The sequence below is a fragment of the Balaenoptera musculus genome, chromosome 3 (assembly GCF_009873245.2).
Source record: "Balaenoptera musculus isolate JJ_BM4_2016_0621 chromosome 3, mBalMus1.pri.v3, whole genome shotgun sequence".
NCBI classification, from domain to species: Eukaryota; Metazoa; Chordata; class Mammalia; order Artiodactyla; family Balaenopteridae; genus Balaenoptera; species Balaenoptera musculus.
The window spans coordinates 90,501,360-90,527,631 of record NC_045787.1 but is presented as its reverse complement, the minus strand read 5'-3'; the positions used below and the strand labels follow the sequence as shown (position 1 = coordinate 90,527,631).

Below are 26,272 nucleotides of genomic sequence, written 5' to 3'. Positions count from 1 at the left end.
CACACTTCAGAAGAAAGGCTCCTGATCATTTCCGTCATATGATCTGAAAAGAGCCAGACAGAGAGGATGGGGGTTGGGGGGAGGGGTCCTACCTTAATAGCCAGGTCACAGTGCTCACTGGCAGTGGTGAGCTGCTCGATGTGTCTGTCCACCTCTGCCACCGAGAGGCTGCAGCTGCTCTTCTTCCTGCAGCAGACCACGTTCTCCAGCCCCGTCAGCACCCTCTGCAGCTCCGAGTTCAGGTCGCTGCAGTTATCTGCAAGCGGATGCGGATACGACGAGTTAAGCAGGCAGGTGGGCAATGAGCGCTCTCCGTTTCGCTTACGGAGAGGAACCCACTCAGGTGAAATGGACGGCGATGGCTGGACATGTCCAAGTTTAACACCGGCAGCCTGATCTCCCAGCCCGCTGGCTTTCTGAGGCCTGGGGCCAATGCAAAGGCTTTAATAAGGAGTTTCAGACCATGGCCATTTTCTAGACAGCCATGCCACGCTGCATTCTCTCGTCTTTCACTCAAAGGCAGCCACTTCTCAAGTTTCTCTAGTGAGAACAAAGAAGTGTCCCAGAAGGGGCTGTTAGGACTTCTGGTCAACCTTCCTGCTCAGCCATTCAGATAAGGACTGATTTCAGAAAAAGTTTCAGCTAAAAAGATCTCATAACTTTACTAAACGAAAAAAAAATTAAAAACCCCAGAGTGAGCAGAGACACTAGGTGTTTAAAAAAAATAGCAACTGTATAAGAGACAGTTCGTACCCTCAGCAAGCTTATAATCAGGACTTTTTTTTCCCTGATATAACCAGTCAACAGGCTCTACCACTGCAATTTATACAACTTCTTCCATCAGGGGGAAAACTATTCTAACAAATTCCATATTGTTCTCCATGTAAATGTCTTGTGAGCAATTCTAATAATTTGATTCTGACTTAAAAGTCTGGGTTACTTTTAATTGCTGGACACCCAGGGCTTAGTCCGGGGAGGAGAATTAATTATAATCTTAATGTGAACTAGACATATCTTAAAAGATCATTTTTGGGGGGGCAAAAAATCCCCTTAAGTCAAATATAACTATGTCAACCTATTTTGGATTCTATGTATCACTATGCCATTCAATTCTTATAGCAAGATAGGTGTTAACTACAGCAATTTATCAAAGTACACCTTTCCCTTACACCCGGCTTGACTCCTGTATGAAAGAAGCTTACTGTCTTCACACTTCCCTCCTCTTCCCTTCTCATCGCAGGTTCCATGCCCTAAAATAGTCAATTGCCTTTGGTGCTCACTTGCGGAAGACTTCAAGAAAACTCTCAGCATTACAGTAAGAGGATTTCTCAGAATATTCTGGGCAACTTTATTTGACTGCCTATATCTACAAGTTACCTAAATCTAGACAGAAGAGAAGTCTGAAGCTTTCACTGCAACCAATGAACACAATGATTCCCCCTTCTCTCCAACCTGCTTTCCCCATCTCTCCCAGCTCTGTGAACAGCATTACCATCCTCCCAGTTACTCTGGTTAACTCTCCGGCAACCTTGATTTCCTTTTGCTTCACACCCTAAATCCAATCCATTTTTTGTCTGCAACCTCCAAAACATATCCCCAAACTGAGCTCTTCTTACCATCTCCACTGACACCAGCCTTGGTCCCAGCCACCATCATTTCTTAACTGAACCACCTGAACAACCTCCTACCTCCAGTCCCCAACACTGTAGCCAAAGTGAGTCTCTTTTTTTTTTTTTTTTTCTCAGAACAGTGCTTTGCAAACTTTAATGTGGACCCAAATCATCTGGGGAATCTTGCTTATATGCAGATTTTTTTTTTTTTTTTAGAAATTTCATGTAATGTCTGAAACATTTATATTAACATATTTCCATACATATTTCCATACAAATACAAATATAAGATTTTTAGAAATTTCATGTAATGTCTGAAACATTTATATTAACATATTTCCATACAAATAACCCAATGAAAGTTTAGTATTAGTTGTTTTGTTTGTTTTTTTATACTGCAGGTTCTTATTAGGCATCAGTTTTATACACATCAGTGTATACATGTCAATCCCAATCCCAAAGTGAGTCTCTTAAGGACATAAGCTGGATCACGTTACTCCCCTGGCCCAAACCGTTATATGGCTTCCCACTGTCATTCAACTAAAGTCTAAACTCCTTACCAGAGTCTGTAAGACTCTGCACCATCAACCCTGTTGATGTTTCAACCCAGGCTGTACCGTGGAACTCCCTGGGGAGCTTTTATAAAACACCAATGTCCAGGTCCCACCCAGGCCAATTAAATCACAATCTCTAGGGGTGGAGCTTTGGCATTGGAAAATTTTTTAGTCTCCTCAGATAACCCTAACGTGTAGTCGGGGTGGGAACCACTGACTTCTCTGGTCCTTGCCTCATCTGTCCACCTTCCCCTGCATCACTATGCTGTGTTCACGCTCCTGCCTTCTCTCCATCCCTGGAAGATGCCAACCTCTCATCTGCCCCAGGGCTTCCTTTCCCTTTGTTGTTCCCTCTGCTGAGACTGATTTCTACCCAAATCTCCTCTTACATTCAGCTCTCAGCTCAAATGCCATCTCCTCACCAAGCTCTTCTCTGTCTAAAGCATGGGGTTCCATCTCTTCCCCCTTAGTCCCTGTCCTATTATCCTATCTTCTCCATGGCAATTATCACTATCTGCTCTGACCTATGTGTCTGTCATCTCTCCTCTACTAAAGTGTAAGCTTCAAGAAAGAAGGGGCTTTGACCTTCCTCCTCATTTTATCTCCAACACAGGATAGGCAATCAAAAGTTATTTTTAAATGACCAGATATAAATACCACATCATTATATATTTAAGAGCCAGCAAGGCTAGAAATAGACTGTCAACAGCAGCGTGTTTTACATCCACCTTATGCTTTTTGTCCTCAGTATGGACCATGCCCTGAACTGCTGACAACAGGAGGACAATCCCCACTGCTGAAGCCCTCTGGAGATGGACGGCAGGTGCCCATCACCAACTCAAGACAAGGAGGTCCACAGCCAGAAGTGGCACTCCTTAGTGCCCACACACGCTGATGAAACTATCTCCGGAGCACACTTAATTCCAGGGTAACAAATGGAGAAGTTTCTCCAAAGGATCATTTACCTTGAGGTGCAGGGTTTCCTGGTACCCTGAGCTGCAGTTAACACACACCCCTGAATTATTTGCATTATTCCTGAGTGGGATGAGGAAGGAAGACGTCTCTATTCAGCCATTCATAAGGATTTCCCTAGCACGGCCCCACCTGATGCAATGATCACCCTGGACATGTTTGCTTAGGGGTCTTCACAGCAGGACTGGAGAGGTGCCACCAGGCTGTGTCCTGAGGATGTTGGGCTACAGGGAACAGGAGGCAAGTGTAGGGACCTGATCAGTCTTTCTTTCTCATTCTTTAATCAGTTGCTGAGCCCTGGCCTCAGGCTAGAAGCAGGGTACAGAGATGAGCATGAGACTTTCAACTCTGAGAGGCTCACAGATGTACGTGGCAAAAGCCACAGTCCTCTCTCCCACCACCCTGGGGAAAGTAACCACAGAGAGCATGATGCAAGTATAGGACAGAGCATCAGGAAGACGGAGGGGGGACTTCCCTGGTGGCGCAGTGGATAAGACTCTGCACTCCCAATGCAGGGGGCCCGGGTTCGATCCCTGGTCAGGAAACTAGATCCCACATGCGTGCCGCAACTAAGAGTTCGCATGACACAACTAAGGAGCCCACGTGCCGTGACTAAGGAGCCCACGAGCTGCAAATAAGACCTGGTGCAACCAGATAAATAAATAAATAAATAGATAGATAGATAGATAGATAGATAGATAGATAGATAGATAGATAGAAAGATGGAGGAAGGCATTTAAATTAACATGCAGACTGCAAACAGCTCAGGAGCATAGTCTATTCATACCTAGGAGGGCTATAAATGCTTTCCTTGGTCGTAGGAAGCCCAATGTGTATCACACAGGCTGGATGATGAACCCCACACACTCCTGCCTATTACCCACTGGTTTTACATAAGCCCCACCAGTAATCAGGTGATCCTTGGCTGTCTTTTGTCAGTGTTCCCAGTTTGGGGCCTCACAGTAGACAGGGTGGCCAGGCTGGCAGAAACAGATATTCTGGGTCCCCTGTTGGTGCTGTCACATAGCACCAATCACTCACCACTACTCACCCCACCATCAACGCTACTCGATACAGGGTGGCCTTATCTTTCAGTTGGTGGCATATTCTTCTAAATATAGACTTTGAATAAATCCTCAGTTCCTTCCCTTGGCCTCCAAGGGTCTTTTATAAAAGACCCAAAGTTTAAGTTACGGGACCAGAGGAGCAGAATAAGCTCAGACAAGGGACCAAGAGTTCCAGAACAAACAGAAAGTGCCTCATTTATAAACCACAATGAAATATCATCTCAGGCCCATTAGGATGGCTACTATATCAACAACAACAGAAAATAACAGGTATTGGTGAGGAAGTGGAGAAATTGGGGTCCTTGTGCACTGTTGGTGGGAATAGTAAAATGGTGCAACTGCTTTGGAAAATAGTATGGCAGTTCCTCAAAAATTAAAAATAGAACTACCATGTGATCCAACAATTCCACTGCTGGGTACATACCCAAAAGAATGGAAAGTAGGCCCTCAGACAGATCCTTGTACATCACGTCCATAATAGCCAAAAGATGGAAATAACCCAAGTGTCCATCGGCGAATGAATGGATAAACCAAGTGTGGTACATACATACATCAGTATATTATTCAGCCTTAAAAAGGGAGGAAATTCTGACACATGCTGCAACATGGACGAACCTTAAGGATATTAAGCTAGGTGAACTAAGGCAGTTACTAAAAGACAAATACTGTATGATTCCACTTATATGAGCTATCTAAAGTAGTCAAATGCATAGGGGACAGAAAGTAGGATGGTGGTTACCAGGGGCTGGAAGGAGGGGGACGGGGCAGGTATTGTTTGCTGGGTACAATTTCAGTTTTGCAAGATAAAAAAAGTTCTGGAGATCTGTTGCACAACAATGTGAATATAACTAACAGTACGGACCGGTACACTTAAAAATGGTTAAGATGGTGAATTTTATGTAATGCGTTTTTTACTACAATGAAAAAAATAAAGGCTCCTCATTTAGGTGATGATCACAGTGACTTTGGTTCGATCAGCACTCTTGACACTTCAGAAAGCGCTTTCACACACATCATCAAGTTCCACCCCAGCAGGAAGGTGGTAAGCCTCACTCCACAGAGGAGGAATCTGAGACTTGAAGACACCCAGTTACTCACCCACGGGTGCACAGTGGGTGGGGGGCAGGGCTGGAACTACAGTGTTGGCCTTCTGTGTCCAGGGCTATCTTCACCACACTGCTCCAACCCAAAACAAGTACTGCTGTGTGGGCAAGAACAGGCCAGCTCAGCCAAGCCTGTGAGGGTACCTACTCATAGCCGTTGTTTCCCAGGAGAGGCAACAGAGGGACATACACCAGAATTAATGGAGGACTATTAACTGTGAGTGGACTCGGAAAAATTAACGATGTATAATGTAATTCTTAGAACAATCACTAGAAAATAACAATTAAGAGGCATAGCCAGGGGCTTCCCTGGTGGCGCAATCGTTAAGAATCCACCTGCCAGTGCAGGGGACACGGGTTCGAGCCCTGGTCGGGGAAGATCCCACATGCCGTGGAGCAACTAAGCCCGTGCGCCACAACTACTGAGCCTGTGCTCTAGAGCCTGTGAGCCACAACTACTGAGCCTGTGCGCCGCAACTACTCAAGCCCGCGCACTTAAAGAGCCCATGCTCTGCAACAAGAGAAGCCACCGCAATGAGAAGCCCACGCGCCGCAAGGAAGAGTAGCCCCCGCTGGCGGCAACTAGAGAAAGCCCACGTGCAGCAACGAAGACCCAACGCAGCCAATAAATAAATAAATAAATAAATAAATTTATTGAAAAAAAAAAAAGAGGCATAGTCAGAAACCAATAAATAAAATAAAATTCTAAAAACTATGCGGTTAACCCAAAAGAAGGAAGACAGGGTGGATAGAAGAACCAAAAATTCAGAAGGGGCAAACAGAAAACAAATAGTAAACTGAAAGACCCACAATCAATCGATCATTAACTGCATTAAATGTTCACAGACTCCCCAAAAGGAAGATACTGTCAGCATGGATTAAAGGCAAGATTGACACTATGGAGAGGATGGTAGTTATCAAAAACAACAACAACAAGAGAAAAGAACAAGTGTTGACAAGAATATGGAGAAACTGTAACCCTTGCACATTGTTGGTAGGAATGTAAAGTGGTACAACCACTGTACCACAACCATGCACAACCATGCCGTGGAGCAACTAAACCCATGTCACCACAACTACTAAGCCTGCGCTCTAGAGCTCACAAACCACTACTGAGCCCACGTGCCACAACTACTGAAGCCCGCACGCCTAGAGCCCGTGCTCTGCAACAAGAGAAGCCACCGCAATGAGAAGACCATGCACCGAAACGAAGAGTAGCCCCTGCTCACCGCAACTAAAGAAAGCCCGCATGCAGCAACGAAGACCCAATGCAGCCAAAAATAAATAAATAAATTAATTAATTAAAAATAAAAATACAAAAAAAGAGAGAAGAGAGGTTACAGTGGTTGGGCGAATGGGGCAATATTGTTTAATGAATACAGAATTCATGTTTGGGAGGATAAAAAAATTCTGAAAATGGATATTGGTGATGGTTGCACAGCTCTGTGGATGTACTTAGTGCCACTGCACTGCACACTTGACATGGAACTCCAGTGTGAAGGGTCACACGAGGCAGACCCGCTGCAGCACCTCAGGCTACGCTGTGCTTTGTAAAGTAAAGCTAATGGCTTGGTTCCATGTCCATGGGACAAAGAGGATGTCCTTTGCGGCAAATACTCAATCCTCTACCAGAGGTTATATCTTTATAACAATGAATTTGAGGTAGCACATAGCAAGCAACCACGAATAAGGGAAAAACACGATGACTGGGGCTTCCCTGGTGGCGCAGTGGTTGGGAGTCCGCCTGCCAATGCAGGGGACATGGGTTCGAGCCCTGGTCCGGGAGGATCCCACATGCCGCGGAGCGGCTGGGCCCATGCGCCACAACTACTGAGCCTGCGTGCTACAGCCTGTGAGCCACAACTACTGAGCCCATGTGCTGCAACTACTGAAGCCCGTGCACCTAGAGCCTGTGCTCTGCAACAAGAGAAGCCACCGCAATGAGAAGCCCACACACTGCAACGAAGAGTAGCCCCTGCTCGCCGCAACTAGAGAAAGTCTGCGTGCAGCAACAAAGACCCAACGCAGTCAAAATAAATAAATAAATAAATTAAAACAACAACAACAACAACAACAAAAAACCCAATGACTGGGACCAGGGAAAGGCTGAGGAAGCAAATGGAGGTGAACACAGCTGCTAGGGCTGACTCTTCTACTTAGTGCCGTGCTCCCTGGCAGCCAGGGCAGAAACGAATGATCTCCTGTCAGAAAGGAGGAAGCATTCCAGTTGCACAAGGGACGCAATGTGTTTTTAACAATTAGATGCTAAAAGAGTTTAGGTACCTGGGACTTCATATGTGGTGTGAAGCGATGTGATTGCGAGTCTTTTCAGCCACCATTTCCCACATATGCAGATTTCATATGGTTTCTTCTGATACTAACTTTCAATTAAATTTAAGCTGCAGACCATTCAAGTACAACGTAAAGGGAATTCCGGGAAGGGCTAAGCTCACACAGTCTTGGCACTCTGCCTTCTAGCTGTCTAGTTTGCTGTAGAGATGAAACAGAGGATAAAAAAGAATACATGGAAGGGACATCTCCCTTCAACCAGAGGATGCAAACTAGCCCCCTGCAGCCAAAGATGTGTTTTGTTTGGATGGCAGGGTTTCATAACTGATGCAGCCTTTTTAAAAAAACACTTTTGAATTAATTGCCAGCATTTAAAAAATTATTAGCATTTACAGCTATTCCTGTAAAATGAGAAGGTCAGGCAATACCGGGCCCAGCTCTTCCCATGACAGCAATTGGCCAGCAGCTGCCCCTTTGGACCCGTCAGGCCATGGTGCTCCACTGTTCTGCCTGCTTTCCTCACCCCATCTGCTGCCCAGCGCTGTCAGAGTCTGCAGCTCCTGCCTGGGTGGGCCATCTTTTCCACACGAAACTTCCCCCAGTTACACTTCTGACAGGAGCTGGAGAAAAGACAGCTCAGGTTCTATTCTTCTAATGAGAACCCAGAGCCTTAGGTTTTTATGCTGCTGTCTGAGGGAAGACCCAAGCGCCTGGGAAGTCTGGAAAGGAGGCCAGAGGACATTCATGGCTATGGAAATGACGCCTCACCAGCTTGCTTTCTTGGTTAAACACATACTAGTGGGCAAAGCTGGTTTTCCTCTTTCCTCTCAGGATCAATTAGACCTATCCCCAGTGTTGTACACAATAAACCATACCAGAGTTGGTTCATTCTGAATACGGTGTTAAAGGCTGCCTCTACTTTTGCTGAACCCCCTGTAAGAACCCTAACCCAGATAAAAATATACTAAATAGGCTAGGTGTTAGAAATATTCCACTGGTCCTTTGATTCCAAGCAACGTGCATTTACCAGAATGAATCTGCTCCAAAATATGGTCCCAACTTCAAACGTACTTACTACTGGCGCTCGGCATTCACTTCACAGTTAATGGTTATGTGTCTCCCTAGTTTGGAAGCCCCTCATTCTCTTTTCATAATGGTTCTTTTTAAAGCTTTGCCTTAAAATCTGCTCTTCCAGTAAGCCTTCCCCGATTACCTATAGTCTCGTACTTACTTCTTTCTTTGAGGCATCGCATTCCCCATAATTACTTACTACCTGACACATGGACCCTATGAAGTCTGGCTCTGGGGAGCAGGGGCTCTGTTCATCCATCCTTCTGTTCCTAGACGCTCACAACACTGGGCACGGAGTAGTACTCGATAAAGACCGCATGAGTTGAACGCGTAAAGGTAATGAAAGACTTTTTCTAAGCCAATTTTTTAAAAGTATCAAGTTTTGTTAGCCTGCTCCCTGACCAAGTGTCATCAACTTGGAAAATGTGCTTGTGGCATGTGAACATGGTCTACAGAACCTCTTCTCACAAAAACAACGTCCACAGCGATGGGTGGGGCTGCAGTAACACTAGTGAGGTCCGTACTTTATTACCATTATAGACGAAATAGGCTTCCGGGGCTGGTCTGGGCAGCTAACACTCCTCTATGATACTGGTTTTAAGGAAAAAGATGTCATGAGTTCCAAACAACCCAAAAAACAATCCAACCTGAGAAGACATGGTCTGCTTAGAAAATAAAGGCTGCTCATCTTAGGAAAGGAGTTCATGAACCTAACAATCATGGGAGCTCATTCTGAGCAAACGTGGTGGATCAATGCCTTTCCATATCTATCTTAAACTCTAAGTCTCTTTTGGGCGCTGAAAAATTACTGAATAGTAGAGTTTGAGGGAAGTATTTCAAAGTACCACAAAGTGAAGTGGAGCCATAATCTTTCCCGCTCTCAAGCTTGGTTACTCTGTAAGGAAAGTTCTGGAATGATATTAGGTGGCCTCCTTGGCCACTCGGCCCTGCTAACATTCACAGACAGGCCTTGTTTGACCAGGCTCAGATCCCCGGGGGGAAGCACACAGTCTCCTTAGAGAGCCCCCCGTGAGTCAATGTTCGAAACTTCTAAGCCTTCCCTGGGCTTGGTTCTCAGGGATGACCAACATCATGAACCTCTTGGGATAAATTAAGTTGCCCAATTAAAGTAAGGAGAAGAAAAGCAAAAGCAACACAGGGCTTGGGCTGTTCCATCGTCAAGTCAGGGTACTAGTTTCAGTCCTGTCTAACTTTTCCAACCTGGGGACTGGTTTCTCAAAGTTTCAGAATCAGGTTACCAATGATCTGATTCTCCTCTAAAAATTCTCTGCTGCAATATAACTGCCTACTTAGTGCCTCATTCCTAACAAAAATCCAGTTTTCTCTGGACAGGCTGCCTTGCCTTTGTAAACACTTCTCTCCCACTCTGCAGAAATCATTTTTAGAGAAGGCGGGACTGCTTTCCCTGCCCCGACCCCCCTTTGTCCCCACTGCGAGGGGCTGCTCGACACTTTGGAACATTTCTCCTGAAGCCATTAAGCCTCATGGGCCATTAAGCCAGGAAAATCTGGCTTCAACATTAAACATATTTCATAGTCACAGTCATGCCAAATAGCCAGGTTTCATGTGTAAATTCTTCCTTGGTTGTCCTCCAAAAACTACGCACAAGGAGGAAATCTGTATCTAAATGATTCACACCAGCAAACATGGTATCATATGCTTCCTGCCCTCGCTAAGGGTTTAATAGTTCAGCATTGCTAAATTCCACAAAAATAAGAATTTCTCACATAAAACCAGAAAATATCTCAAAACACAGGAGCAGAACCCATCACAGCCTGTGCAAAGGTCCATCAGGTCAGGGATTTTGTTTGGTTTACAGACAATTGCTCCAGACCAGCTTTGCTGTTCCATAAACAGAGTTGGGAAGACAGCCTGCTAGAGGGAGTGCACCCCACAAATGCTAACACGCATGACGCAACGCTGAGCCCATCTCACACATCTGTGCTCGGCTCTACTGCAACACCCAGAATGGTTTGGTCTAAGGGTGTTGTTTCTAAGATGGAGATCTGCAAGATCTCAGTGAACAACAAATACTCTGCTAGCAAGCCAGGTGCTGTAATCAGACAGCTGCTCCCTAAATTCTGCCACCAGAATTACTAGAGACCTCAAAGGAGGGCAGTAAGTGGAGTACACCATCCATAAGCATGCTTCACCGTTTAAGCAGGGTGTGTAAAAGCAAAGCCATCTATAGAAACACGGGCGGCAACAACAAAGACAATTGCTTAGCTCTGTGGTCTTGGACAAATGACTTGCCCTCTCTGAACTCTGTCATCCCAGTTTTACAGATGAGGAGATTTACAGGGCCTCCTTCAAGGCTGAGGATTGAACATGAGGATGCATGTAAATGCTCAACACAAAGTAAGTGAACAAAGCATGTTAGTTACGATATGCAGCCTCCCTTTGAACTAGAACTCTCTGCCAAATTACGAAATAGAAATCCCAACTCATAATTCCTACCTTATCTTTGTCTACTTAATTACCTGTACTTTACAAACGATTATGTGACCAGGTTTGAACAGAGGTAACGCAATTTATTTTAAGATGCAGTGTGACACCACCGGGACCTTTCTGCTGTATATGACTGCTTAGGTAAGTCAAAACATTTTCTAAATTGCTGGTTTACTCCTCCAGGCTCTGAGGACCGTGCCCTGGAGCCAGCTTATCGAGGGGACAGCCAGGCTGTGATGAGTGGGGTTTGAAAACAAAAGAAAAGTGCGTTTTGATGAAGGGAATACTCCTGTTTTCTTAAGTGGAGATCGGCAAATATACTGCAGCGAACTCTGTATATAAAATCCAGCTCAAGAAAACCTCTGGGTTGCTAATGCAAGTTTGTAAATATAGCAGGCATAACGAAATGGCTGCTTTTTAATGATTTCCTACGATGGTGTTTATAAATGGTAGCTTTTTTCCCTACTGAGGCGATTCAATTGGAAAATGGCACAGGAGTAAGAAGAGGCAGCCAACCAGCTCCAATGAACACGCGGGGGCGGGGCTCAGCTGGGGCCTTAATCAGCTCCTCCTCCTTGCCGTCCCGGTGCCTGCCCTCCACGGGGACCTGGCAGGTACCGGCCGTGCCCACAGCACTCTCCTCCTGCCCCCTGCTCTTTGCTTGCATCGTTCCCACTTATCCCGCAGCTTTCTGCTTAGATGTGGCTTCTGGCCACGTCTTCTGATGCTCCCACTTGAGGGTGTCGCTAGGGGCCCCTGTCCACCTCCTTTTGTGGTCCCGCTGTCAGTCATTCCCTGTTTCCTTTGCATCCTCCAAAGAACCGTGAGCTCCAGGATGGTGTTCACCGTTACTCGCATATCTGGGAGCCTCCTACGAGCGGGCACTGTTACTTGGGTAAACAGGAGAGCCGAAGTCCCTGCCTGCATGGAACCTGCATTCTAGTGCAAGAGACTGATAAAGACTGGTGATACATATATAAGGAAATAAATGCAAACACGAGGTATCATCGGGTAGTGCTAAGTGCTGTGAAGAAAAATGAAGCAGGGATGGGAAGGGAGTGCCTGCAGTGTGAGAGTGAGTGACAGCGCCAGGACTCTACCAGGGGGTTGGGGAAGGCCTGTGATGAGAGGACAGCTGACTGACATGCATCAGAGAGGCACGTGTGGATGCAGAAACCCTGAGGCCAGAGATGCTGGTCAGGTCTGAGGGACAGCAAGAAGGCCGGTGTGGCCAGAGCTGGGAAGAAAACAAGGAGAGTTGGGGAGGGACTTCCCTGGTGGCGCAGTGGTTAAGAATCCGCCTGTCAATGCAGGGGACACAGGTTTGAGCCCTGGTCCGGGAAGATCCCACATGCCGCGGAGCAACTAAGCCCGTGCGCCACAACTACTGAGCCTGCGCTCTACAGCCCGTGAGTCACAACTACTGAGCCCGTGCGCCTAGAGCCTGTGCTCCACAAGAGAAGCCACGGCAATGAGAAGCCCGTGCACCGCAACGGAGAGTAGCCCCCGCTCGCCACAACTAGAGAAAGCCTGTGCGCAGCAACGAAGACCCAACACAGCCAAAAATAAATAAAATAAAATTAATTTAAAAAAAAAAGAAAGGAAGAGTTGGGGAGGATGAGGCCTGAGGTGGGGATGCCCAGGTTCTGGGGGCCCTGCAGGCCAGGGTAAGGAGCGGGGATGTCACGCTGGGGGTGAGGGATTTGAGCGTGGGAGCAGGGTGATCCGATGGCACGTTCTGGGTCTCACGTGCCCAGTCTCCAGCACAGCTCCTGGTGAGCTGCTGCACAGATGAATGAAGGCCTCCTACTGTGGACAGAGAACTTACACAGGCATCGGGCAGAGAGGGTCCCTTCCCCCCAGGAGCCCAGCCTTGTCAGGAATGATACTACCGCCAGTTATAATGAACAAGTATTTTCACTGAGGGAAAAGATGAAAATAAACAATTAGGGGAAACAAAGCCAGCTCACAGTGCAGACAAGCAGACACTGGCTCCTGTGCGGGCAGCCCGGGCTACAGATGCTCCCTCACAGCTGGAACCCTGAGATGCCCCGCAGTGAAGACACCCCGCCCACTTGACTGGGGTTTGCCCTCCATTCCCCCAGCTTATTGGATTAAGAAATTTTGTTGGAGTGTGGGTCACTTGCTTCATTTCATAAAAAACAATTTCAGAGAAATGAATGGAGGGATCCGTGTAGGAATGTCTCTTTGCAGTGATCAGAAACTTCTCGGCTGCTCTCACTCGTCTGACTGCCTAAGGCTGGAAGGCTGAGTCCAGAAGCTCGGGGCCACTAGGGTTAGAGGTTATGATGCTGGTATAGCTGAGCCCTTTGGACTTGGGCCCATGGCTGGGCTGATCGCAGGGGTTTGGGTGTGCTGTGACTTAAGGCCCAGGGTCTGGGTTCAGGTTAGTGTGAGGGAAGCCGTTTCAGCCTAAAGCCAAGGCCCCAGGCCTGGGAGGTATCCCTACTCCTCAACCCATTTCTGTCTGGCTCAAGCTGGTATCAGTATACAGCTCTCAGTGACTTTGATGTAGCTAAATCCATCTTATCCGGCCTTAGCAGCAATCCATCCTGCTGACCCCTTCTTCCTTATTAGAGCCTTCTCTGCCCCACTGGCTGGTGGGCAGGGCTCTCCTCATTTCCTTCTTACAGCTTCAGCTGATTGACTGGTTGATGGATTGGGTGACTGCTTCCCTCCTTCATTCAAACAAGTATCTCTGAACACATACTATGTGCCAGGCCATGTGGTGGGCTCTGGAGAGATACTAGTAGATAAAACAAACATGCTTCTGCTCAGTGGGGTTTGGCGGGAGCATCAGCCAAGCAAAGAAATGCAAATACATTGCTTGAAATTTCAGTGTGATGTAAGAAGGAAACCAATGGGGCAGCGAGAGTCAGCACAGGGACCTGCACAGACTGGGGCTCACAAGATGCTTTGGGAGGAGGTGCATTTAAACCGAGACTGAAGAGCTGAGAGGTGCACCCCTGCCGTGAGCTGCTGCTGAGTCTCCTCTTCAGCGGGTGGCCCCCTAGGCTTGGTCTGCAGTTCTCGCTCTTCACATCGACTTCCATTGCTTCAGTAACTATCTGCAAACAGCCTGATGTCTCCCAGCTGCTTTCTTCAGCCAGACCTTTACTGGCTTATTTATACCTACTGCCTTCCCAACATCTCCACCCAGACACCTCCAGATGCCTGAAACTTATGCCCAAACAAAACACAAGATCTCTACCCTACTCGACCCTCCCCCAAGCAAAACAAAATACAATTCAGAGCAAAACCACCTGGTCCTTTTCCCTTGCTTTCATATTGGTGATTGGCCCTACCGTCTATCCACTGTGCAAATGAGACACTTATGGGAGATCCCCACATGCCTACTTCCTCCTTCACCCTGTTACTGATCCTTTAGCAGATCCTGCCGACTTTCTACACTCATATGCTTTTCCACACCTCAACTGCCACCGCCCTAATCCTAGCAACAATTTTGCCCACCTAGACTTTTGCGGTAGTTTCCTAGCTGGCCTCCCCCATTCACTCTTGACCCACTGATTCTTTCTCTTCACCACAGAGTAACTGATTCAAAATGCAAATTCGACCATTTCATTCCCCCGACCCCCAATTATTAAAATCATTCAGTGGTTTCTCGTGGGTCTTTGAATAAAGGTCAGACTCTCTAACATGGTCTATAAGATCTTGCATGATCTGACTCCTGCCTACCTCTCCAAGCCTCCATCTCACATCTCTGTGCCCTCCACATAGGATGATCTTTTCTCACCGCCTTGAATACACCTCTCCCTTCTCCCCTGAATGCCGTTTCCTCTTTTATGTACTCAATTCCTACTTATCCTCTGGATCTCAGCTCAAATGTTACTTCCTAGAGGAGCTATCCTGGAAATCCTAAACTGAATCCCTTTGACACACTGTCATGGTACTATGTTCTTGGTGTTACAGCACGTATATAGGTTGATAATTAAACATAAGTGTTTAATATTTGATTAAAGTCTCTCTCCCCAACGAAATTTTGAGTTCTATTGTAAATCGTACTATACTTTCTCTTCCTTCTCCTCGTTCTTTTCTCATCACTCCCCTGTGCATGAACATTTCCTAAGATATAGCGCCTCTCCCCATTTTGACTCCACACCCTTTCAACCATAGGGATCTCCTTACCTTATAACTTCAAAGCCTTTATCCTCAACCCCAATCTCTGCAGAGATCTAGTTAAGCATCTCCAAGTAGACCAGAGGTTTTGCAACCTTTCGACTGCAACCCATAGTTGGAACATTTCACTTGGCAACTTTCAACATATACACATCCAACAAATACGTTTCATGAAACAATACTGTCATTCTACTTTTTTCCTATTTGATTTCATTTAAAAAATATTTTATTTTTTCATATAATTTCAAGACCCATTAATGGGTCACAACCTGTAGTTTAAAACACACCATACCAACACACTGTGCCAGGTATTTCCACATGGACATTTCTCTACAACCTCAGACATAATATATCTGTTTCCCAACTCATTTCTCAACCAAGCTTCCTTACTAAGGAACATAATCATTCTCTTAGTCATTCAGGATGAACATGTTAGTCATTTTGGATTCCTCCTTACCCCAAAGTTGCTGAAACCTATTGGTTCTTCCACTGCGACATGTCGCTACTTACTCCATCCTTTCCATTCCTGCCATCTCAGCTCAGATTTTACTGTAACTTGGAACACTGCCACAGCCTTTGTAACTAGTTCCCTACTGCCAGAATTTTCAAGCAGAAGGTGACGTATATTTGAATCACAAGGCAGAAAGGGAATTCAGCTCTTTGGTTCCATTCTGACCAACAAAGGAGTATGTAAAGACCTGAAATGGATGTGCCTTCATCTACTCAATAAGCTCCTTGACTAATTACATTTTAATTCCGGCTGCCTTATGTTTCTGAAGTTCCGATTACAATCCAGAAACCGAACTCCGGCTTTGTGGTAATGGCAGGCAGACTCACCCACGTCCGCAGTGACCATGGTGGACTGGTTTTCAGGGATGGAGACAGAGGTCTGGTCTTGGTCCACGCTGCGGGAGTCCTCATTGGCCTCGTGCTGGCTCTGGCTGAGTTCCGATCGCAGTTCTGAGTACTCATCCTCCTCCCTGAGAAGAAAAAGGAAGTCAGCCTCCACTGACAGAGACGAAAGACAAATCCCTAGAGAGTATGTCTTCTAAGGACAAGATAAAGACACTCAGAAAGACAACAGACAGGTCTCCTCTCCGGGCCACATGGATGAGGATTCCTCTCAGACCAAATAGATGGGCACATCTACGGTCAGCGTTTGAAACTGAAAGTTTGCTTCTGTGTCAACATCCATACCTATACACCAAACAAGATTCATCTATCAGCCTACCAGAAACTCTTCCCTTTCGAAGATTTCCTCAAGAAATTAGATGTCTTCACCCCCTCAAATTCCGAGGTGAAAAAGAACTGAGACTACCAGCACTGAGGTCACGGTGAGAGGAAGCATCAAAAGTCTGGTGAACAGGAGTGGCTCAGACCGTCACCAGCAGGGTCCCACTGGTGGGCTTCCTTCTGGGAAGAGGACATAAGGAGTACTGAGGCTGCAGCGACTGGAAAACCTCATGTGTGCAGATCAAAACCAATGCTCCGAGAAGTACATGGGTCAGCATGTCGGAGAAATATCACACTTAGTTTCTCTAAAGGAAGTAAATGGAGTTAGGGGATAGGAAAGGAGGATGGGGTGAGGAGAAGAATGGAATCAGTGAGTGAGAGAATACCACACGATGGTCTATTTCCTCCAATGTGCATTTGCTAGCAGGAAGACAACATTGAAATGCAGCCGTGTTTCATCTGCACAAGCACACCCCACCGCCTTCTCAGCCTCTCATGGATCCCTCACAACCTCTGGTCTCTGAATTAGCTATGGGCAAGCTAAGAAAACTCAAAATTGTAATATCTATTTCAAAGCACACGCAGACCTTCTCTCCACACCACCGCAAACACCACACACACACTGGATACAGAAATGGAGAGAGCAAAAATTAGCCCTCTTTGAAGCATTTATTTTGCAAGTAAGCCAGAAAAGAAAATTGTCAAGGGATTTAACTCTGAGGTTGGAAAGTCCACAGGTGTGTCTGCTCAGCCCCAGGGGGAGGGTGTCTGTGAAGAAAGGAAGGAAGAGAAGAAATTCTCTCAACCTGGCATTCACTTCAAGTTGCTGACAACCGGGGGTGGGGTAGGCAGAATGTCCACAGTTTTGGGTGGACCCAGATGGTGAGTGGTGTTCATTGGAACTTGGGGAAGAGGCAACTGCCATTTGAAGCTGGGGAGACACATCTATATTAGAGAAATGGGAAGAACTCTCCAGAGTTCTTGGTTCTCTCAAGAAATCAACATCCTCTCAGGGAAGGAATTCAGCTGAGCCCCTGCTTTATAAAGTATTTCTAAGAAGAGCCACACAGAAATCTGGGAAGACTTTAAACAGACATAAAACCCCCAGACAGTCAAAATATGAATCAGAATGGGACTGGTGAAGGCAAAAAATATAGGTTAACGTTCTATGAATAAGTTAATTATTAGACATCTGCAAAGTCAACAATAATTAGGTTTAGGAAAGAAAACAATTAAAAAGTACTCTTAAGAGTCACCTTTTTGGTCTAGAGGGTAATTGTGCCCTGATACATCAGCTCTCCCTTCAATCAGCAGTTAAAACCCTGATTTTAGTTAAGGGGAGATTTTGTGTATGATGAATAGATTATTTTTGTTGCATGGCCAATGTAATCAGCTTCAGCTTGGCTGAGACTGTTTTCCAACCAAAAAAGCCAGATAAACGCTGCTGCTGTATCTCTGGTACAAACGGTATTTGAAAAATCTTTCATAGCCACCTTCAAACCTCTTGGCTTGGCAGGTCCCAAAACATATAGTGCCTGCCAAATCTCCTGCTTTGTAAAAATTACTTTATTAGGAAGGATTTTATAAAGGAGTGAATAGGGAAGGGGTGGGAGAAGGAAGCTGTTGAGGGAAACATTCCTTACTGAGGTCAGAGCACAGACTGAAGAATGATACCACACTAGAAATGTCACCTTAGGCAGAAGACTTTCAGTGTCATGAAATGCAAACTAAGGATCCTCATTCAAGGTATTTGAGCACCAAAACAAGGATAGGATGGCAAAAACCAAACAGATGCTGTCTTCCGGGAGTCAACTATGTTCACAACAAATTCTAACCTAAGAAGGATGCTCTGGGTGGACACAGGAGGAGCATCTGGGGCTGCAGGTGCGCAGTGACCAGGGAAGACTTCCTGGATGGAGAAGCACTGAAGATGAGTCTAAAGGTGAGCAGACTGTAGACAGGTCATGAGGGTGCAAGGGCACACGCAGAGACTCAGAGGAGCCCGTGAACGTGAACATGGACACGTGGAGCTTGGGATAGAGGTTCAGGATAGCTGAAACCAAAATGGGGTGCAGGATGGAACCATGAGGCTAGAGGAGCACTCAGGCCACTTGCTGAGTGGACAATTTTGATCAGAAGGAGAATTGACTGTATTGAAGGAGGCAAATAATCAGGGTTAGATGGCAGAAATAAAGGAAAAAAATATGTGAAATTGAGGAATTCAGAGGAAGGAGTAAGAATTGCTGAGAACTTTTATGGAAACAGATAAAATAAGCAGCAGGGAAGTGCAGATGGCCTCTGTTTTTGACGTCACAGGGAGAGGCTGAGGTGAGCACATACCATCCATGGTTAAGGTTCCCCCTTATGGTAATCATAATGAAGGTTACAATGCAAAACAACACGAGCAAACAACGTAAACAGTAGTTAGAGGTAGAAAGCAACCTTGTGAGAAGATCATGTGCATTTCTGTGTCCCCAAAATAGAGGCATTAAAAGGTTAAACTGGGGGCTTCCCTGGTGGCGCAGTGGTTGAAAATCTGCCTGCCAATGCAGGGGACACGGGTTCGAGCCCTGGTCTGGGAAGATCCCACATGCCGCGGAGCGGCTGGGCCCGTGAGCCACAATTACTGAGCCTGCGCGTCTGGAGCCTGTGCTCCGCAATGGGAGAGGCCGCGACAGTGAGAGGCCCGCGCACTGCGATGAAGAGTGGGCCCCGCTCGCCGCAACTAGAGAAAGCCCTTGCACAGAAACGAAGACCCAACACAGCCATAAATAAATAAATAAATAAAACAAATACTTTAAAAAAAAAAAAAAAAAAAAGGTTAAACTGAACCTAAACATGAGAAAGTTTGCGCAACCCTGTTTCTCCAGCTGACTTGGTAAAAAATCTTGGAGTTGCATATCTTCGTCACCTCCTGAACATCCTTATTGGCATGGTTCCTGAAAGGAGGTTGGAATCTGGGACTGGAAAGTGACAAAAGCCAGTGGTCTCCGGGCCCTTTGTAAGTTGACAGTCAATCTGGGACTGCAGCATTTGCAGAAGACTGATGCTGGGGAGTCTCTCTCTACTGTTTTATTCAGAAGCATCGGTCCATCCAGAGAAATGGAACAAGAAGTCAGAAACACCCTGCTGATCCGTGGCAGTTTTACAAAGGCAAGAATTTCAGGTGTGTTTTTAAGGCTGCTCTGAGCAGCAGGGCGTCACCTAGCTGGTCAAAGTGTCTAGCAAATGACACAGCATCGGCATCTCAAAGTGACTTTATTGTTTGCTTCCTTCCATGGTGTATATGGTAACTCTTGGTAAGTGACATCTTATTTCTTTGGGGGAAAAAAATGCCTCCCCCAAGAACACTAACTGCTAATGCTGGTGAAGAAAAGGAAGAAAATATGAAAAGGTCCAAGAAGTGATCAATTTAAGTCAAAAAACAGAAGCTTTGATAAACTGATAAATGTTGCTAATTGTATGCTACTGTGGCAGTTTCCTAATTATGGAATTACAAAGTTCTGAGGTGTTTTTCTTTGGAACATAAAGGATCATCTCACAGGATTCTAAATGTACATTATTTCATTTACTTCGAAGCATCTGTGAAGTGCTTCCACGTTGCTTAGTTTAGAGTTGCAATGATTAATGCTCGTTACTAGCTTAACAACAAAAAAACCCAAAAACGCTCCTAAGGGGGCAGGGATTAGATTGTACACACACCTACGTAACTAGCAGAGGCAGACAAGTCACAGACTGGCAGACTGGAAGGGATCTTGGTGATCATCTAAGACAGGATCAATACCTTTGCTTTACAGATAAGACCACTGAAGCTTCCAGAGGCTAAGCGACTTACCTAAGACTATACAACCAGTTAGCACAGCCTAATTCCTAAATTTAGTACCAACAAAACAATAATATGATGGCCTAAAGAAAAGATTCTTTCTCATTATTAGCTAGGGGTGAAATGATCTAATTAGAAAAGGAAAAAGTCAATGAAAGTATAATTCTTATCATGCTTTCCAGATCTTGAGCAGAAGTACTATGGAATCAGCAGCAGTTGATAAGAATATTACTTCAGTAGCAGTCTCTATACTTGTTTTATTTTGGGGTGCACATTCATGCCTTGTCACTGGATTGGAGTGATTGGTGAACAAGACTCAGAAGAACATCTGCCTGCCTTGGTAACTGTCAGTCAGCTATATCCAGCTCACCCAGTCTACCTGAGTTTGTGGTTTGTCTTTTGAAACACATTCTGTCTCTCTTGCAATTAAAGGCCGACTTGCCCTGAAATGGTCATCATTCTTTTGAAGTACAAAGATTTTTTTAGATACAAGGAGGAGAGGTATTCCTTTCAGTTCTCTTAGAGGATCTATAGCAGGAAATAAGTGATGAGTAAGTACCTCTTCTTATTTTTCCATATAGTACAGAGGAAGTTCAGACTCATCTAGGAATCTTATGGTGAATAACTGAACAAATGGGACTCTGAAATGCTCTCCTATGTATATAATAATCCATCCTTGTCATCAATGAGTACCAGTTTTAACTAGGTCTGATGTAAGATCCATATTCAAAAACTTCAAATAGTGAACAAGGTTGGAATATGTACCACATAGGAAGACAGAGAGAGAGAGAAAGCTACCTTATCTTTCTGGGTTTCATTTTTTGTTTCATTATATTCTACTCTTTAGGCCAGAAGTTAATCAGAACAACATGTTTTACTGGGAAAGAAAGAGGTTTTGGCTACACTGTTTGAGATGCAGCAACATGAAGATGGATAGACAGATGTACCACACAGGCCCAAGCGTGGGCCTGAAGATCAGGAGAAATGTCGGGCGCATAGCATCGGCACGAGATTTTAGCGAATGGATTATATTAGAGTACAAGGAGGCTTGGGATACTATCTCAGTCACTAAATGAGGAGCATTTTGCAGACAAAGAAGCAGAAAGGTCAAGTGCCAATGTCAATGTGACACAAATAGGAGAGGTCAGTGCTTTAGGGCTGCAGCTATCCTGGTGAAAGGCATGGGGGAGAGCCCAGGGTAAGAGCCAAGGCTGAAGATGGATCTTAGGGACAGAGGAGAAGACCTAGGACATAAAGGGTCATGGAGGTTTGAGAAGAGTACACCAGTTGGGGAGGAGGATTTAGGGTTAAATGCTGCAAAAAAGGGCCAGAAACAAGAAAAAGGTCACCGGATTTTTCGGTTAAGAAATCATTGGTGATTTTCAAAAAAGTGTCTTAGCTTATGCTGCTGTAACAAAGTACCATAGACAAGCTTAAACAACAGGAATTTATTTTCTCATAGTTTTAGACTTTGGTTGGCAGTCCAAAATCAAGGGGCCAGCATGGTTGGTTTCTGGTAAGGGCTCTCTTCCCGGCTTACAGATGGTTGCCTTCTCACTGCGTCCTCACATGGCAGGGAGAGAGCTGGAGAGCAAGTGAGCTCTCTGCCATCTCTTTTTATAAGGACACTCACTAATCCTATCATGTGGTCTCCATCTGCATGACCTCGACTAAACCGAATGATCTCCCAAAGGGCCCCATCTCTAAACACTGTCATATCGAGGGGTTCACCATGAACTGGAGGTGGCGGCACAATTCAGTACATAGCAGAAGGAGCTTTGGCAAACTTGGGGTCAGAAGCCAGACAGCTGTGGGCTAACAAGCAAATGGGAAATGAAGTAGAAATCATGAACTACTCATGAGAGTTGGCAGTGAAAGGTTGATGTTATGAGAGCAGCTTTTGGGAAAAGAAAATAATCTCCTTGGGAAACAAAAGATCTCATGTTTAATTTGCTTAGACATCTTTTTTCCTCCCCCAGATCCAAAGTGAGCTACTGACGTATTTTTCCATTTTACCCATCCCATTATATAATCCCCCCAAGTCAGATGAATGTCAAAAAAAAGCCACAACATACAGTTAAGTGAAAAAGCACATATTACAAAACAGTGTGCCCTATATGATCTAATTTGTTTAAAATATTCATGAATAAAAAATTTTTAGAAGGCCATAAATACAAACTGTTCAGTGTTTATTCCAAGCAGATGAGATTTAGGACGCATTAGGCAGGGTTCAGTTAGGAAAACAAACTCTTCTGGGTGTTTCAAGTAGGATTTAATTTAGGTAGTTTCGTGCTTACAAAACCATCGGAAAGAAGGACTGGAGAAGAGAAGGGTGGGTGGAGGCCACCCGGGGCTGTCAGATTTGCCATCAGAGCTGTGGTCCCCTCCAGGATAAGGAAATTGCTGCTGCCTTCACACCTGCCCACAGCTCCAGGGTCAGGCCAGTCAATGCAGGACCTCATGTTCACCAAAGCCTGTATGTCAGCTGCCACCATTATGGCCTGAGGGACAATGGCTCCCGCCTCCTTTCAGCCTTCCAGATCCAGGTGAATGCATCTCACTGGCAGAACCAAAACTGTATCCCAGAGCCCAGCTGTTAAGGGAGTTTGGGAAGTAGTCCCCAGGGTCAATCTTCTTTGATTTGGGGGAGAGTAGAGAGAAGGAGCGGGAATGGTACCAGGTGCCAGACAACATCCATCATGCTGTCTACAGTACTGTCTACAACATCCATCCATACTACTGTCTTCGGCTACTTGACAACCATACACATCCTCTCACACATACTTAAATTTCCAAATTGCAATAGCAATGACATCAAGCTTCGGTAACCATCCCTTGTTCAAATGTAAATGTACTCACCTTCTCATCAAAATGGGAGACCCAAAGTCCCATGGGTAATTATATTCATTGTTAGGTGAGCCTTCCTCTTCTAGTTTAATGACAAATTCACCTTGGCATCACATAGCCTAACTATTAAATGCTAAGCTTCACCAATACCAACTCACCTTATATAACAGGAGAAAGTAAGAGAATAAAAAGGAAATGGCATATATACATAAAAAAGCAAGAAATTATGCAGTCTAGTCATCCTGGAGACTCCGTGATCAATTAGCCATTATCAAAAATCTCTACGGGTCGAATCATTTTGATTCCTACTGCAGCCCTGTGGACCAGTACAACAGCCAAGCCCACACTGACTCCAGTAGTGAAGTGGCATCAAAGACCCCATTTTAATGACGTCAGCTCCCACCCAACATTCCCGACTCCCACGGCCTCCAGACTCCTATGTTATACTAGGGAAGTTCTGGCATTTCAACATTAGTTAATGTAATCCTCCAATGACTCTAGTTTTCATTTAATCAAACTGCTGGAGCTAACACACTAAATCCAGAATGTCTGATACGAACAGTTGTATCAATAAATTCATCATAAATCTAACACTATATTCCTCCCTCCCTGGTCTAGAACACTTAGGCCCTAACCCTATACATATTCTTCTCAAGTTTCTGTGAATATAAATGAATAAAATCTTATAAATCTCTTACATATTTTAACTGTATCTTCCAAGGTTGGATTTTCTACTTATCCCCCTGGGGCATGATTGAATTTGGCTACTTTTAGGCCTAAAGATAGCGAGGAATGGAGTAGCGGTGAGGTATGAATGTATCTGGTACCCTCTACCTGGGATCAGATTGCTACAGAGTCTCCAAGCACGGTAGGACTAACTTTATCAGACCGGGAGTGGGACTGCTTCTGCCGGAGGGGAAATTCAGTGGCGTTTGCAGGCTCTAGGCATTTTGATTCATTTGAATCTACCCAAATGTGTCCACTTAAATTCTCACCATTTCATCTTTTCCTATCAGTGCTTAACCTTTAACCTAAGAGATCGGATGTGGCTTTGAATTCAACTTATGCTGGAATTCAGCAACCTGTAGTGTCTGATTCTTGATTACAGTAGCCCTGTGGCTATAAAAGATGGGAGAGTCTTCTAGGGCAGTCACAGAAGGTCCCTGGTTCTCTGATTGTGACCTGAGAAAAAAAATTTAAACTATGAGACTGTCATATCTTTTTCTTATGTAATTCAGGATGGCTTAAATGTGGATATATCATAAACCATTCCCTGATTGATGATTTTTCAGCTTTTCCAATAAATTCTTAACTCAGGCCCGGATTGAAGTGACAAAAAAGTCTATAAGGTGTCAGGAATGTACCTGATTAGCATGACAATTCTCTACAGCCTGGATATGCCAGGGCAGTTAGAGTTTGTCCAAGGCATTTGGCTCCTCCTGCACTGGGTCTGTTATAGCATCTCAGGACCTGAGAGCAAACCAATTTCCTGGAGTGATGGAGGCTGGGAGATGCCTTAGCTACTAGAGCTCAGAGGACAAGAAGAGCCTTGCCTTACTGGCCCACATGTCTGCTAGTCTTCCAGCCTTGCAGGGAGTCCCCACCTCGAGGAGGGGCTAGCGCATTTACATACTGAAAACTGGCAGAATTTAATGTGACATCTGTACAGATGCAATCTCCCTTTAAATAAAAGGCACCGATAAATGTTTATGCTCAAGAAGCTCACTGTATTTTAACATGAAGCAGTTTGGCCATTATATTCAATTTAAACATCCTGAAATTGAGTTTTCTAGGTGATGCGTGATGCATTTTTTTCACAACTCACTGAGTCCATTTGCCCTCACCTTCTCAAGTGTTTAAAAGTGCAGCATGTTTTAATGGAAATTACAAATTTGCCAGTGTACTCTGTCAGCCTCCTTAAAGTCTGCTATAATCATTTCTTTGGGCTGAAAATTCGTCTCTGCTCTTCTAACCTACAATCACTCTGAAGACCAGGATACAATTTAAAAGGCTTGAGGTTCTAAATTGGAATATGAGATGTATTGTGTGGCTCCAATTCACTGCAAATTTTTCCACAACTTTGCCCTGAAACAGAGGCCCACCAGTACTCTCATCAAGTAGCCCCATCATTACTGTAACTCTCAGAGTTGGAACAAAACGCCTCCAAAGTTTCTTCTAACCCAGGACTTCCAGAGGGAGAGTTTAAAGAAGCTGCCTCTAAAACTGTTTTAATTGAGGCCTATACAAACAGGCAGAGCACAAAGCACTCTTTCTCCATAAAAGTAGATGCCAACCATTTGTTTTCCTGAGGGCTATTCCCTGAGCATGGGCAGGAAGATAAAAGTTCTCTTCCTTGGCTCAGTAAGTCACTTAAGGTAAACCCCTCTTGTGGACAGCAGGGCAGACACACCAACTAAGTGCTGTGTGCGGGAGACTTAGGGGCCAGCTGATTGATGAGCAAGGAAGGCAGAATCCCCAACAATCACTTCTATGGAAAGAAAACTGAGTAAAGGCAGAGATATTGTGGGTTCTAACTCCACCTCTGTCTGCCCTCTCTTAAGGGTAACTTCAAAGTAGTCATTAACATTTTTAAGCCCCAGCTTTTTCACCAATAATGTGATGGATCAAATCTTGCTCCTCTCCACTGCCCGCCTTAGGAGTTTGTACAAGGCTACGTCAATGTTGGTAAGTCAACTTCAAGTGAGCTCAAAAACTTTTTAGATTATCTAGAAGCATACGTGATGTTTAGTTAAAAGCCACATTCATAAATCTCTCAAAGGCCCCAAGGGATGCACTGAGTTTGTATATCTAGAACAGACCTGGTGAATAAAAGGGCTGGTAGGGATGCTGGTCTCTAAGACAGAAGAAGCGCCATTTAGAACCTGTTGATAAAGCATCTCACTCAACTTCCCCGTATCAGTCAACTGAGGATTACAACTCCCACCCTGGTCTACCTTTCAGGGTTACCATGAGGATCAAGGTCAGAACAGAATAATGGACGGGAAAGCACGTGGTTAACAAAGTAAAGAGAAAATACTTATCAACTGTAAAAATATTAGTTACAAGTAAAACATTG

General features: G+C 45.0%; 1 protein-coding gene across 2 annotated transcripts in view; it reads right to left on the bottom strand.

The window, feature by feature from the left end:
- The window catches only part of MCC (MCC regulator of WNT signaling pathway), a 430,148-nt gene that overhangs the window by 73,749 nt on the left and 330,127 nt on the right, over nt 1-26,272 (bottom strand). For both annotated transcript variants that reach the window (XM_036845622.1, XM_036845623.1), the window contains 2 exons: nt 16,131-16,273; nt 93-256 (listed from right to left, as the gene is read on the bottom strand). In XM_036845622.1, the coding sequence (XP_036701517.1) occupies nt 93-256; nt 16,131-16,273 (307 nt within the window). The remainder of the gene's footprint in view (nt 1-92; nt 257-16,130; nt 16,274-26,272) is intronic.